General features: G+C 46.0%; 2 protein-coding genes across 2 annotated transcripts; one reads left to right on the top strand and one right to left on the bottom strand.

Moving 5' to 3' along the window:
- Nucleotides 1-3,537: 3,537 nt before the first annotated feature.
- TADA2B (transcriptional adaptor 2B) lies at nt 3,538-8,442 on the bottom strand. The gene is made up of 2 exons (XM_028738319.2): nt 8,111-8,442; nt 3,538-7,094 (listed from the first exon to the last, which is right to left on the bottom strand). The coding sequence occupies exons 1-2, from the start codon at nt 8,378-8,380 to the stop codon at nt 6,102-6,104; spliced, it is 1,263 nt and encodes a 420-aa protein (XP_028594152.1). The 5' UTR covers nt 8,381-8,442; the 3' UTR covers nt 3,538-6,101.
- On the top strand, nt 8,386-12,390 carry CFAP184 (cilia and flagella associated protein 184). Its single transcript, XM_028738625.2, has 2 exons — nt 8,386-9,929; nt 11,304-12,390. Exons 1-2 carry the CDS (start codon nt 8,757-8,759, stop codon nt 11,847-11,849), a joined length of 1,719 nt encoding a protein of 572 aa, XP_028594458.2. The 5' UTR covers nt 8,386-8,756; the 3' UTR covers nt 11,850-12,390.
- The last annotated feature ends 1,734 nt before the right edge of the window (nt 12,391-14,124 follow it).

Below are 14,124 nucleotides of genomic sequence, written 5' to 3'. Positions count from 1 at the left end.
AACCTGAAGCACCACTTTAGCTAATGGGGCCTCCCGCTGCTGCTGCGCCACCGGAGCACGATTTCTGTTCTCATCCTGAAGCTAAATTCTTAACCCGAGGTACTATTTCTGGCTTAGAAGAGTCTGTAACCTGAAGCGTATGTAACCTGAAGCATATGTAACCCGAGGTACCACTGTAATCATATTGCTAAAAACTTGCAAAACAAACCACAGTTTTTAAAAAATGCATCAGAAGCAAGAAACCAGCTAGGGAGGTGTTTAGACCTTTGGATAACAAGAGAGTAAAAAGTGCTGAAGGAGAAAAAGGAGACTACAGAGAAGCTGAATGAAATATTTGCATCTGTTTTCAGAGAGATGTAGGGCAGACAAACCAAGGAAAATGATTACAAGATGCTTACGTTTTAAGCCTTATTAACAAATGAAAAATAAAAACAAATCACCAGGTGATCTAGTTCACATTGTGTACTTCGGACTTTTAAAAGCTTTTGCCAAAGTTCCTCACCAGTAAGTTTAGCAGTCATGGAATAGGAAGGGTTATATTATGGATCAGTAACTAGTTAAGAAACAGGAAGCACGCTAGGAATCAATGGGTAGTTCTTCCAGTGGAGGAATGTAGAAAGTGAAGTCTCCCCGCCCCCAAAGATCAGTGTTGAGACATTTGCTTTTTAACTTGTTCATGTGTGATCTGGAGGTTGGGATGAGCAGTGCGGGAGCCAAATTTACTAATGATACTGAATTGTTCAAGAAGGCTAAAACAAAAAGAGATTGTGAGGAGCTCTGAAACCAGGTGAAAGACAGTTACGGTATATGGCAAATCCAGTTAAGTGTAAGCAAGTTTAAAGTGATGCACAATGGGGCAAAAATAAAATCCTAATTTTGCATATATGAGGTTGAGGTCTGAACTGGCAGTGACTAACTAGGAAAGAGATCTTGGCGTTGCAACAGATAGCTCATTGAACTCAATTTGTGGCGGCTGTGAAATGAATTCAGTCTTGGGCATCTTTAGGAAAGGGACTGCCAATATAATAATTTATGAGGTGACCACATTTAGAGTACTGTGTGCAATTCTTACTGCCTCACCTAAAAGAGGACAGTGCAGAGCTAGAAAAGGGCAACCAAAATGATCAACTGCCCATCCTTTGAGGAAATGTTATGACATCTGGGGGTTTTTAGTAAGAAAAGGCAAGTAAGAGTGAGGGTATGACAGAGGTGTGTGAGATTGTGCATCACCCAGAGAAAGTGGATCAGGAGAGGATTTTCTTCCTCTTTCTATATCCAGGGTCATCTAATGAAGCTGAATCAGTTAACCAAAACTAAAAGCCAAGTCAAGCTTACCTGACATACACATCAGGGATTCAGGGCAGACAAAAGTACTTCTTCACAACAGCTTAGTTATTTGCAGTTTGCTGCCACAAGATATAGTGATGGTCACCAACTTGGATGGCTTTAAAACAGGACTAGACAAATCCATGGAAGATGGAGCTATCAATTGCTACTAGCCTTGATGGCTATGTATGATCATCGTTGAATGCGGTATGCTTCTATACCGGTTGCTGGGAACCACAAAGTCGGGAAAGTGCATGACCTGATTGGTCGCTCTGAAAACAGCATCCTGAACTAGATGGGCCTTTGGTCTGACTCAGCAGGGCTCTTGTCTTAATTAGCTGTTGTTGTTTTTTAAATAACAGAACTCAGATTTGTGCGTTGATGGGCCTTTTAAATGTCAGATTAGATATTGCCATGCTTTTAATTTGTCCTTTAGTTGACACTCGTGTCGTACTCTACTCCCAGATGCACCTGCAAAAATTCCTCATACAGCCAACTGGTTTCCAAAGTTCTGCTGAACTCCAAACATTCAAATACATGCTTGAAACTGTTGTGAAACCCTCTTGAAGCTGCTCGCTATTGTTATATGCTACTTGTTCTTTATAATAACTTTTGCACATTATGATGATCACAAAGACTGAATGTGTCTTTGTATATGAATAGGAATGCCCATCTAGGGCTAGCTGTAGTATGTGATAGATCACCCGCAACAATAATGGAGCATAGCCTCTACTTTTAAACATGAAAACATACAGCCCCAAATGATGATACAGGAAGGGAGATGTGTATGGACTTCTAGCTTTTCCAGCTGCTTGGAGTTCCTAGCAAGTGCAAAAACAAGTAGACATACCTCCCTCCTCCCCACAAGTCACAACTGCACAGCCAGAATATAGGCTTCTTCTCAGCTATGTGGAGCATGAAGATTACCATTCCTCCTGCATTGGTCAGAAGCCTGGGAATTGTGCTCTCTAGAAACTGGCTCAGCACTTCCCATGGTGAATGAAATTATGGAGTCTGCCAACATCATGTATGGACAAGGAAATATATAGTATAGAGTAATAGTACCTGGGTAGTAGTATATATTGCTTAAAAATGATTTGCCTCTCATGTGTACAGATACTTTATGCTACATCTGATTAGAAAAGAGAGTGGCAAGAAATGAATTGATAGTTTTAACATCCTTCCCCTTCAAATTGTGAACTGGGCTAAGAGTGTTAACTTGACACATGCCTGTGAAAAGTATGTCTGATGTCTTCCCCGAACTATTTCTGTCAGAGCACTTTTTCCATGGGTTACATTCCCTTGTGGGTGATATTCAGGGAAGCACATGCTAATAGTAGGTACAGCCAGAGCCAAAATGTAGGTATAGTCCAAGGTAGAAATGGTTAGAACAGCCTTTGTATTATAGGCTGCATTCTAAGCCATGAAAAGGGATTTTATCCTGCAAAGTTGTACCATTAGTTAAAGGCTTGTTCTGCACAATAGGACTCCTTCCTCTCCTCAGCAGATTTGGAGGCCCATGGGGAAAGGAAATCTCATTGGATAGGTGGAAGTCCTTGTGCTAATAGGATACGTTCGCTGGATATAGCATCCACCTCTTCTGGCTTGCAAGAGGCATAGTCCAAGTTCAAAAACACATTCCACCTAGATAAAAGCACAAGGGTGTATAGTATAATTTTGGCGAGGTGTAGCCTGGGCAGTCTTGAGACCTGAATGTGAAGGCCTGGAGTTGCATTTGGCCCCTGCAGCTGAGGTTTCCACCCACAATAAGCATTAAAATCTCAATGTTTCTTTTAACTGTTAAAAGCTAATAAATAATTATGTGTTCCTTAAAGGTACCCCTGACTGGGGTTGCGCGCTCATCTTGTTCTATAGGCCGAGGGAGCCAGTGTTTGTTCGCAGACATGTGGCCAGCATGACTAAGCCGCTTCTGGCAAACCAGAGCAGCGCACGGAAACGCTGTTTACCTTCCCACCAGGGTGGTACCTATTTATCTACTTGCACTTCGACGTGCTTTCAAACTGCTAGGTGGGCAGGAGCTGGGACCGAACAACGGGAGCTCACCCTGTCGCAGGGATTTAAACCACCAACCTTCTGATTGGCAAGCCCTAGGTTCTGTGGTTTAGACCACAGCGCCACTGTGGTTCCTTACATGCCCATATTTCTCTATTAGATGTCAGTCACCCTTAAATAATTTTAATGAAACATTAGTTATATTAAAGTATTTATTCACTATAGTTTTGCTAAGAGGCTTTGCATGAATGTGAAAATGCCACACTGTAAAGACCTTTGCAGAAGTGTAATAAATATTAACACATTTAAAAATTGTTCAGATTATCAAATAAGTTATATTTAGCACCAGTTGCTCCTCTTAAGCAACATTAAAAGGGCTGCCAATGAAATATAAGGCTTACATCAACCTTGTCTAGCAGATGTATTGATTAACATTCAGGAAACTACAGTTATGGCACTAGAGCTAAATAAATACATTTAGATAGTGGCACTCATGTTTACAAAGTTTACCAATTTTTTGAAGGGCAGGAATAACAAAACATGTCTGTCATTACTTAGGGTTAGTTGTGCTTCAGTCCTATTGGACTGACCTCTGGATGGAACAGTGCATTGACCATAAAACACTGCATAGTTTCTGACCAGAGTAGACTTATTGTCAAAAACAAAGTATCATAATTAAAGCCACATATAAAATGAGAAAAAACCTTTGCTTTGTCAATCAGAAGAGAACACAAACTGAAAAAGAACACTATTGTTTCCTCAGGGACCTTTGTGCTATTTCTAGTCCATTAGTGGCCGGAAAGTGGAATGTGCAAGAGCTGCTGAGCTACCCATGTATTCAGCTGAAAAAGAGTAGGGGTTAAACACCAGCACATGCAACAGCAGATAAATGGATCTATAGGTGCAGTAGAACGAGATGGCAAATGGCATGTCCTTTCTGAACACTGGATGTGTAAGGAGCCACGTATCAGTGACAGGTTTGTGCTATGCCTCCCTCTGATGTGTTATTCATTGCACTAGGGGGAGGTGACACATTTAAAATTGAATCCACCAGCTGGTGTGGTTTATAAAGTGGGAGAATTCAGAATTTTGTGTAAGGTGTATATCAACTCTGAATTCACAGGAGTTTGAGGAATAATCTGTAATCCTGAATAGTTAAGATTCTGTAACTGTGTTAGTAAACCCCAGTCATCAAGGAAGCTGGTGGTGAAACCTACTTATGGTAGAGCTGCACATGAAGATCAGTGTTTTCAAGGCCCAGAGATGGTTTAGCAGGCCAGAAGCATCCCTTTAGCCCTAGGCATTATCACCACAAGCCAATGAAGCCTTTGATGTGGACAGGAGAGCTTGTAGAAGTGCTTTAAAAAAAAACTTTTTCCATCTACACCATACAGGAAGCTGTTCTTTAGCCACAGCCCCACTTCATAAGTTTGTATAAAGGACAAGGCCCCTGGGCACACAGTCAACTGCCCTAGAATTGGAGAACTGAGAGAGACCATGAAGGTCATCTAATTCCACCCCCTGCAGTGCAGGAATCTTTTGCCCAAAATGAGGCAAATGAGGAGTTTCATGCTCTCCAGACTGAGCTATCCCAGACTGGATTGTGGTAACAGCAAAGTTATACTTTGTCCCAACAACTGATAAATGAGCATTTGCATTTGACACGACCCTTTTCGAGCTTACTCTTTTGATAACTATGCTACCTGCTGCATTAAGAGGCAATCAGGCCTAAATCAGGCCTGCCTGCATAATTTGTAATCCAGGCAGCAGCTTAGAAAGCCTCAATATTTTTGCTTCTTGCCCAACACTGAAAAACCAAGGAACCTGTTAAGATCCCACCCACCTGTCATAGTTTCAAGTGGTGCAAACTTCCCATAAGCACATATTGTGACAGTGGATTCTACTGAGCCAGGTAGTGCATGTAACGGATGTGTGTGTATGAGATTTCTACATGCATCCAGAGAAAACCTTTGTGCATGCAAAGATTCTTCACTCTGTGTCTTTAGTCACAGAAATAGTGTCATGTAGACGCCAGAGCTGCTGGCTAACCACTACATTCAGAACCACAATGCCAGTTACTTGCCAAAGACAAGTCATGGGTTTATATTCAGCTAGCTGGTGGAGCCAGTCTAAAAATTGCCATGTGTACACTCAAGCAAGTGAGCAGATACCCTTTAATGCCCTCTTGCGTTCATTATGCTCTTCTACTGTTGCAGCAAAATATATTGTTTTGGCAATGAACCATAGCTTATAGCTAAGGATCTTCACAAAAAATCTTAATTTCTCTGTGCTTTTGAAGTTTAGTACCCAGGATTTAGTAAAAAGACACATGCGCCCTAATCCTATTCAAGTTTACTCAACAGCAAGTTCCTCTGAATTCAGTCAGATTTACTCCCCAAGTAAGTGTACAGAGGACTGCAGCCTCACTCTGCACTATGTCCGTAAGAAGCTGAAGGTCTCCCCCTCTCCACACAAATAGCTTCTACAGTAGAGGTGGATCTCAGTAACTACTGCCACATTTGCTATACTAGTCAAAGATAAGTGAGTCACATATCCCACAATTATTTTAAAAGCAATTTCCTCCTCTCAAGGAAGCTGTCTGGGTCGCAAAGTACGATCTAGCATTTGCATGATTCAATACAGAAGAATCCAGTTCAGTTTAGGATTTTAAGCTTTTACAAGAGAACCCTAGGTTTTAAGAAAAGGATAAGCAAGTGAAGTGACTATGAGTTCATCCTATTTCAAGGGAGAAAGAACAAGATTCAAGAGGCATCCCTGGATATCCAACCACTTTCAGTTAAGAAGTTCAAAATCCTTTTCTTTAGTACCTTATCCAGGTAACTAGGAAGGCGACTTTTTGATGGAATGCCCTGCCTTTTTTGGAGATGATCTTTAATGATAATAGTTTTAACAGTCACGTAACGTGCTGGACTCAGATTAATAGAGCTACAAAGCACTTTCTCTCGGTCAGATAACAGTTCAAAGCCAGGTAAGTTTTCAATTGCTGCAAATTCCCCCTCTTTCCCATCTTCTTTCCCCCTCTTTGAAGTACCAATATTTTTATTTTCCTTCCTTTTCTCTCGTTTGTGTCTAGCTGCTTCATATTCTGCAGATTCTTCCATTTTTGTTATACCATTCCGCCGATATCGTTGTAGTTCCCTAATCTTGGTTCGAAGTACTTTCTCTTTGTGTAAGTTTTCAAAGAAATCATCAAACTCCTTGCAAGACATAAACTGATAGAGAGACCTTAATTTTAACCGCAGCTCTTTTTCTTCTTTTGTGATTTTGCGTTTTGAAGGTTTTTCTTTATCTCTTCTGTCTTTGCCTAAGAAAGCAGGGACCAAGTTGTAGTCACGGGCAATGTTCTTTCGTCTCTGTCTCTCCTTCAGTTTTCTTACATACATGTCCACATGAGCTCTTTTTAATTCTATTTCAACATCATCATCATCATAGTTTACTGAAAGGCCACTGATTAGAGTCTCTGCATCTTGGTCATATTCAATCTCATAATCGTCTCGAAGTGGCATATATCCCAGCTGCTGCTGTTCAGCCACAGATATATCTAGAGGTGGCAGAGGCATGGTCAGGCTAGGTGAAAGTGGGCCACCAGTTGGGCAGGTGTGATCAGTCACTCTGTTGGGAATAACATCAGGGATGCAGGCCTTCCCAAGGTTACCATGTATATACATGCTTACATAGTGTTCCATCACTTCCTGAGGCGTTCGTGATGCTCCAACATGAGCAGCCATATCTTCCTAGAATAAAATTAAAATTAAATATATGAAGACCTTTAAAATTATAAGATTATCCCATATACAGTATGTAAGGTAAAGGTAAAGGGACCCCTGACCATTAGGTCCAGTCGTGACCAACTCTGGGGTTGCGGCACTCATCTTGCTTTATTGGCCGAGGGAGCCGGCGTACAGTTTCTGGGTCATGTGGCCAGCATGACTAAGCCGCTTCTGGCGAACCAGAGCAGCGCACGAAAACGCCGTTTACCTTCCCGCTGGAGCGGTACCTATTTATCTACTTGCACTTTGATGTGCTTTCGAACTACTAGGTGGGCAGGAGCTGGGACCAAGCAACGGAAGCTCACCCTGTAGTGGGGATTCGAATCACTGACCTTCTGATCAGAGTCCTAGGCTCTGTGGTTTAACCCACAGCACCACCCACATCCCTATACTGTATGTACTAAATGTCAATTTCTAAATAAGAGCAGTGGCATTCCTTCATAAAACTAGAGAGTAATATTTCACATTATAATACTTTTAAATAGTGTTAATGAATGCTAGGGCTTGTTCATACCAAGGATTTACCCCAAACAGGAATGCTAGTTTGTTATATGCACACACCAAGATCAAGTAGTCCCTAACTGGAGCTGTTATATCCATGCCTTTTCCCACTAATTCACATCTTGATACATACACATTAAACTGAAGCTCTCTAAAAGAAGAGTATTAAATGTATCCAATGGTGGCTTTTTTCTTGGGTTCTCAAACTGCCGCCAGGACCCTCTTGAGATGTCTGAAAATTACTCAGCCCACCAGTCACAACAGAGTGACAGATGAAGTCCTAATCAGCTGATAAGTAATGGCATTTTCTAATGATCTTTAACCCATCTTTTTTAATTCTTGCCCACAGTTCATTCGGAAAGCATCGCAAAGGGACGCGAATGAGGCCGGGGGGGGGGCGCCCAGGGCACGCGAGAAGAGCCCCTCCCGCGCCGCGTGGGGCGGGCCGAAGCCCGAGGCGGGAGCGCCCTCTCCCTCACCCAGTTGCCGAAGCCGAACTGCTCGATGGCGTCCAGCAGGAGCTGCTCTTCGCGGCTGCTCCAGCCGCCCTCGGCCTCGGCGCCCCAGAGCGTGAAGCGCCCGCCGTCCACCAGCTGGTAGCCGTGCCAGCGCCGGTGAGGCCCGATCTCCGCGCCCGCCGAGAAGCACTCCGGGCACAGCTCGATGTCGGCGCACTCGGTGCAGCGGAAGCGCAGGGAGCTCACTTCGGCCAGGCAATACACGCAGTACTTCTTGCCCAGCTCCGCCATCTTGGTTCCCCCCGCCCTCAGGAAAACAAAAAGGGGGGAGGGAGACCGGCGCACAGCTGACGTCGAGAGACTGCGCCGGGGAAGAGGCTGGGCAGGCCCCGCCCCCGCCTCGCCACCTCCGCCTATCGGCGCCCGAGGCCGGCGCGGCCAATAGAGCTTCGAGGCTCGGCGTCGCGCTTCCTCTCGCGCCGCCGGTTGAGCGGCTCTCCCCTTCGCCTATCAGCAGCTCCGAGAGGTCCGTGGGCGTGGCCCAGGCTAGCGTGGCCAATCGCGTTTCGCAGCTCTGGTCCGCGTTTCCCCTAGCAACCGCCGTGCCCGCCCACCGAGCGGTTACTGTGGAGACGCGGAGACGCCGCTGCGCGGAGCCGGGGAAGCCATGGAGGAGACGGAGAACATGGAGGCGGCGGGCGGGGACGCGGCTGCCGAAGCCCCGCTCCCCCCGCCCGAGCCCCCGGAGGCGCCCCCTGAACCCGCGGAGGCGCCCCCGGGGGAGGCCGAGGGCCCGGGGGAAGCGCCCGCCTCGGGCCCCGAGGAGCCTTCGCCGGCGGACAGGGCCGAGGCCGAGCCGGGGGCTGAGGAGCCGGGCGCGGAGGAGGCGGGGGCGGCGGCGGAGGCTGAGGCGGCGGGCGAAGGAGAGCCGCAGGAGCCGGTCTCCGAAGAGGCCCCCGGCCCGGAGGAAGCGAGCGAGGCCGCGGGGGCGGAGCAGCAGGGCGCGGGCTCCGTGGAAGGCGGGCTGGAGAAGGAGGAGGAGGAGAAGGAGGGCGGCGAGGGGGAGGAGGAGGCGGAGGAAGGGGCCCCGCCTGACGGCGCCCCCGTCCTGGAGATCCAGGAGGCCGTGGAGCCGCGCGAGGCGCCCTCCGTGTCGGTGGCGCTGCCCAGCGAGGTCTCCTTCGCGGCGGGAGAGCTGCTGGAGCCGCCTCCGCTGCAGACGGGCGTGGACCTGGGGCGCCGCATCAGCCTGAGCCTGCGGGACCTGGAGCTGCGGCGCCACAGCGGGCTGTCGCTGGAGGTGGGCAGCAGCGCCGCCAGCTCCTCGGAGGCCGAGGAGGAGGCGGCGGTGGCCGTGGAGACGGAGGAGCAGCGCGAGCAGCGCCTGGCCGAGGAGCAGCTCCGGCGGCAGGAGCTGGCCGAGCAGTACCGGCAGCTGCTGCTGGAGCGGGCGCGCCTGCAGCACTACAACGCCAAGCTGCAGAGCAAGCTGAGCGAGCTGCTGAACAAAGCCAAGAGCAAGGAGCGCGTCCGGCAGGAGCTGGAACAGCACATCTCCGACAAGGAGCAGCGCTACAGCCGCTACCTGGCCATGCTGGAGGAGCTGCGCACCCAGCAGGCCGACGAGGCCGCCTGGTTCCAGAAGCAGATCGACGACGCCCGCCTCTCCTGCAGCCAGAAGCTGGCCAAGGTCGAGAGCGCCTGGAAGGCCCACCAGGCCCTCAAGATGGAGGTGGCCGTGTACACCGTGGGGCGCCGGCTGGGGAGCAAGCAAGCCGCTATCGACAGAGTGGGCCAGATCCAGGCCAGGGAGCAGAGCAAGGAAAGGGAGATGACCGAGGTGAGACCTGCCCAGAGAAGCCTGCCCAGACAGTCCAGCGATGGATTAGACCTGCTTCTCCCCCTCACCCATCAACGAAAAAACAAACAAACTCCTCGGCCCCCTCTAACCACCTCACTGGCAGGAGACTGGTGCAGCTAGTTAATTCTCCCCTGGAAGTTACGGTCTTATCAGCTTAGGCAGTTTATTATTTCAGGTGTGATGCACAGTTAATATTTGCCCTCCCCTTCCATGCTTTACAACTGCTTCTGCATTCCTGTTCCAGTGGAGGAGGGATAAGGCAATATGGTGTCCTCTCAGCAGCCTCAGGCAGCATAACCAACGGTTTGGGCTGATGGGAGTCATAGTCCATCAACATGTGGACAGCACAACATTGGCTACCCATGTTAGAGCAACGATACCAAAACCAAGTTGTAAACCCTGATAGTAATAGTACAGTGGTATCTCGGTTTATGAGCAGCCCTTTAATGAACTATTTGGTTTACAAACTCCGCAAAACCAGAAGTAGTGTTCCGGTTTGCAAACTTTACCTTGGTCTACAAACAGAAGCCGAACGGTAGCAGGGCACCGGCGGCAGGAGGCCTCATTAGGGAAAGCGCGCCTCGGTTTAAGAATGGATTTGGTTTAAGAACGGACTTCATGAAGAGATTAGTTCGTAAACCGAGGTACCATTGTAGTCAATAATAGGGCCACGGGTAAACAAGGAAAGCCTATGTAGTTATTTCCATCACATGTGCTTAGGCTTATTATAGATAGAAACTTATGGTGATAAAAAAAGTAAGAGGCAACTTCCTGAGCATCTTGTAGTCCGAACTATTTTAAAAGTCAATTTTATTGAGGTTTATTCATAGGTGTTACGGCTGGTAAAGACTGATCCAGAGTTCACATAAGCTCCCGACAGTTCCTATTCCAACCCCAATCACCTCCCATAATAGTTTCTCACCTGGAAGAGTTTCATCCCAAGTCAACTGTTCCACATACAGTCAATAGGGGAGTTGTGGCTGCTTCTATTCCATTCCTCGAGTTTTTCAAATCTGCTTTGAGTTAAATCCTTTGGGTTGTACTCTAAGTAGCACTAAGTCTATGATTCCATCCCAGCAAGGGTTTTGTCTCTTTTTGTAGGAAATGTATATTTGTGCATGTTGTAATTTCCATTTTTAACATTTTAACTTTCCACCATGCCTCTCCTACCTGCTCTGGGGTTTCCTTAAATTCCCTGGAACAGATTTGGGGGAAATGAGACCTGTATGTGGAGGAGACAGGGGTGGGGGAAGTCGTGTGGTAGAGGTGATCCTTGCATTTGCACAACTGTTTAGTTGAATACCAGCCTTGGGTAGGATATCTGTAGACTCACTTCAGTTTTTATCATGCTAGGTTCGACTGGAAAATATAAAGCTGAAACACAGAATCCAAAAGCTTGATGCAAGTTTAAAAGCCATGGAAGAGTTAGCAGAAGGTCTGCACTTAATAGATTTTGAGCAACTGAAAATAGAGAACCAAACCTACAATGAAAAGATTGAAGAGCGCAATGAGGAGCTTATGAAGCTCCGGAAAAAGATAACCAACACAGTGCAAATTCTTACTCAAGTGAAGGAAAAACTGCAGTTTGTGGAAGCAGAGAATCATGGCCAAAGGTCTCAACTAATGGCAGTTGAGGCTTTAGTGGCCCAAAGGAGAGAGATTCTAACAAAGACTAAACAGGCTAGGGACAAATTGCGAATGGACAATCAGAGGCTTTACCAGAAGTGCGGCTTACTTGGGAATACACTGCTGTTAAGGGACTTTGAAGATAAGGTAACTGCTGCTGAAATGCTGAATGAAAGGCTGGAGGTACTGAAACGCCATCATGCTGCGATCTCCCTTACTTGCAAAGGGGTAAAGAAGAAAATCAGAGGGGTGACATCTTTTCTACCGCTCTAAACTTTATTTTAATTGTCAAAAAGAGCAAAGTAGAGTGTGCACTATAAAATATTACATTAAATAGCAATTAGTTGTTTGTCCTTAGAATCTTTGTTCCAGATATTGTTCCTATTTCCAGAAGATAACAGTGGTTTAAAACCAAATCAATTTGTCCAACTGGCTTCCAACTGTCAGTTAAAAGTTTTCACCAACTGATAGTTGTGCTTAGTTTAATTACTTTCAAAAAGTAACAACTTGAAACTATCAGTGCCTTGATGTGAACATATTTTCAATCAACTCTTTAGATTCTCCACATCCTCTTTCTGGGCCAACTGCTGCCTTCTGCACAAGCAGCGTGGTGGGTAACAAACCTTTGCGGTGGGTACAGGACCAAAGGGGGGAAAGGCCCACTGGTGGGATTTTGCAAGGGTTCCTTATCTTTGGACACATGGGTGGGCTTGGGATTTTGATGATGTGTTGGTGTGCTACCACAAAATGGCTGTCCTTCAGCAGCAATCCTACACAAATTTGCATAGCAATAAATTCTTTTGTGTGACATTGATTAAGAGGTCAATATTTATTTGTAAGTTGCTGTAGGAGTCTGTCTTGGCTAAAGAATAGGATAAAAACATTGATAATGCTAATAGCAGCAAGTCATCCAGTGCCTGCCTTGGTACACAACAGGTCAAGTGCATGGAAGGGAGAGCCAGATGCTTGGTTAAAAAAAACTTTTTAAAAAGTCTTTAGAAAAATCTATCTTGGTGTGGGTAGAGAGCTTCATGGATGCTAGGCCTATTGCTCAGGTGTGTAAGGTTTCTGAGGGTTGTGTGTGTTGTGCCTGAAAGATGTTGAGCGATTACACTCAGAATGCAGAAGGTTCTTAGTGACCAAGTAAATCAGTGTTTCCCAATTGGGGGCCACATGGTCCCATGGTGCCCCCCAGGATATTCCAAGGGCCCCCAAGGTATAACCACATAAATGGGGGGGGGGGAGGGGACAGAACCAGGCTAGGGGGCTACAGAGGAAAATGAGAAGTGAAGGGGGAATCATCTTTTTAAATTTTTTATGTAATTCCCCCCCCCCCCCAATTTCTACAATTTACAAAAAACAACCCCCATCCCCATTCACAAAAACTTTTCAAAACCTTATCTTTGAGGTTCTTTAGACCTCATGACTTCCCTCCATTCCCTCTTATGGTTCCTCCTTCTGCATTTCCATACACATACTTCATCAATTCTTCTTGTAGTGTTATCCAACTTTTTGCTGATCGTAAGTGTGCTGTATAAGCCTGCCAATGTATCAATTTATTTACATTATTTTACACATATACAATAAGTGTTTCCCATTCTTTTTCTTAACTTTGGCATATTTAAATTTCACTGGAAGGAGGCTATCAGTTAAATCAGATTTAAAATCCTGCTCACCTTCCTCAGAGTCTCCTTTTAAGTCTTGGAGGCTGTAATTTCTGCCTCATTTCAGCCACCAAGGCATTCCCAAATATTTCCTGCCTACCACCCCATGCCCCATGGCAGCCATTTTGTGAGTGGTGCCCAGAGCGCTCTCAAAATTTAACATGTGTCCACTGGTCTAAAATGTTTGGTGACCTCTGGGTCCACAGTGCGGCAATCATTCTTCCTCCTGGTACTCTTGTTCTTCCTCCTGATCATCTTCTTTGTTGATCATCTTACAACTTTCAGGTAGCTCCTTTAAATTTGATGCAGTGTGCCACTTTTTTGGATCATCAATTTAAAGGGGTGTAAATGATTTATTTTTCCGCCAGTTTGATGGCCACTAGTTTCAGTTCTTGATGATGCTTCAGGGTTTCAGGTGACAGGTTTTGCAAAACAAGCACTGGTTGACCATTGTCAGTTCATGTATGCTTCACAGGTGCCACATTATATCCCCTTTCTACACGTAACATGCAAAATTGATCACTACGTCTTGAGCAAGTGTTTTATCTTGTGACTCGGGAACAACCCTGTGCACATGCTATACTTGTGATATAGCTTAGTGATATACTGTAATGTTGAAAACCAGATAGAGGCCACCCCTACTCAAAAGGTTTCAGAAATTTTTGTCCCATTTGGCTGTTGACTTCTTGGTAAGCTGTTAGAATTCCTTAGTAAATTCTTGTACAGTGGTACCTCGGGTTACAGACGCTTCAGGTTACAGACGCCGCTAACCCAGAAATATTGCTTCAGGTTAAGAACTTTGCTTCAGGATGAGAACAGAAATTGTGCTCTGGTGGTGCTTCAGGTTAAGAACAGTTTCTGGTTAAGAACAGACCTCCGGAACG

This window comes from Podarcis muralis, chromosome 8, assembly GCF_964188315.1.
Source record: "Podarcis muralis chromosome 8, rPodMur119.hap1.1, whole genome shotgun sequence".
In the NCBI taxonomy this organism is placed as follows: Eukaryota; Metazoa; Chordata; class Lepidosauria; order Squamata; family Lacertidae; genus Podarcis; species Podarcis muralis.
Note: the sequence above shows the minus strand (reverse complement) of the source record. Positions and strands in the feature narration are given on the sequence as shown.

Excerpts from the sequence above, each read along its gene's own strand:
- TADA2B (XM_028738319.2), bottom strand. The coding sequence starts at position 8,380 with ATGGCGGAGCTGGGCAAGAAGTACTGCGTGTATTGCCTGGCCGAAGTG. Across the intron at positions 7,095-8,110 it reads AGTTCGGCTTCGGCAACTGG|GAAGATATGGCTGCTCATGT; the intron begins GTGAGGGAGAGG and ends ATTTTATTCTAG.
- CFAP184 (XM_028738625.2), top strand. The coding sequence starts at position 8,757 with ATGGAGGAGACGGAGAACATGGAGGCGGCGGGCGGGGACGCGGCTGCC. Across the intron at positions 9,930-11,303 it reads AGGAAAGGGAGATGACCGAG|GTTCGACTGGAAAATATAAA; the intron begins GTGAGACCTGCC and ends TTATCATGCTAG.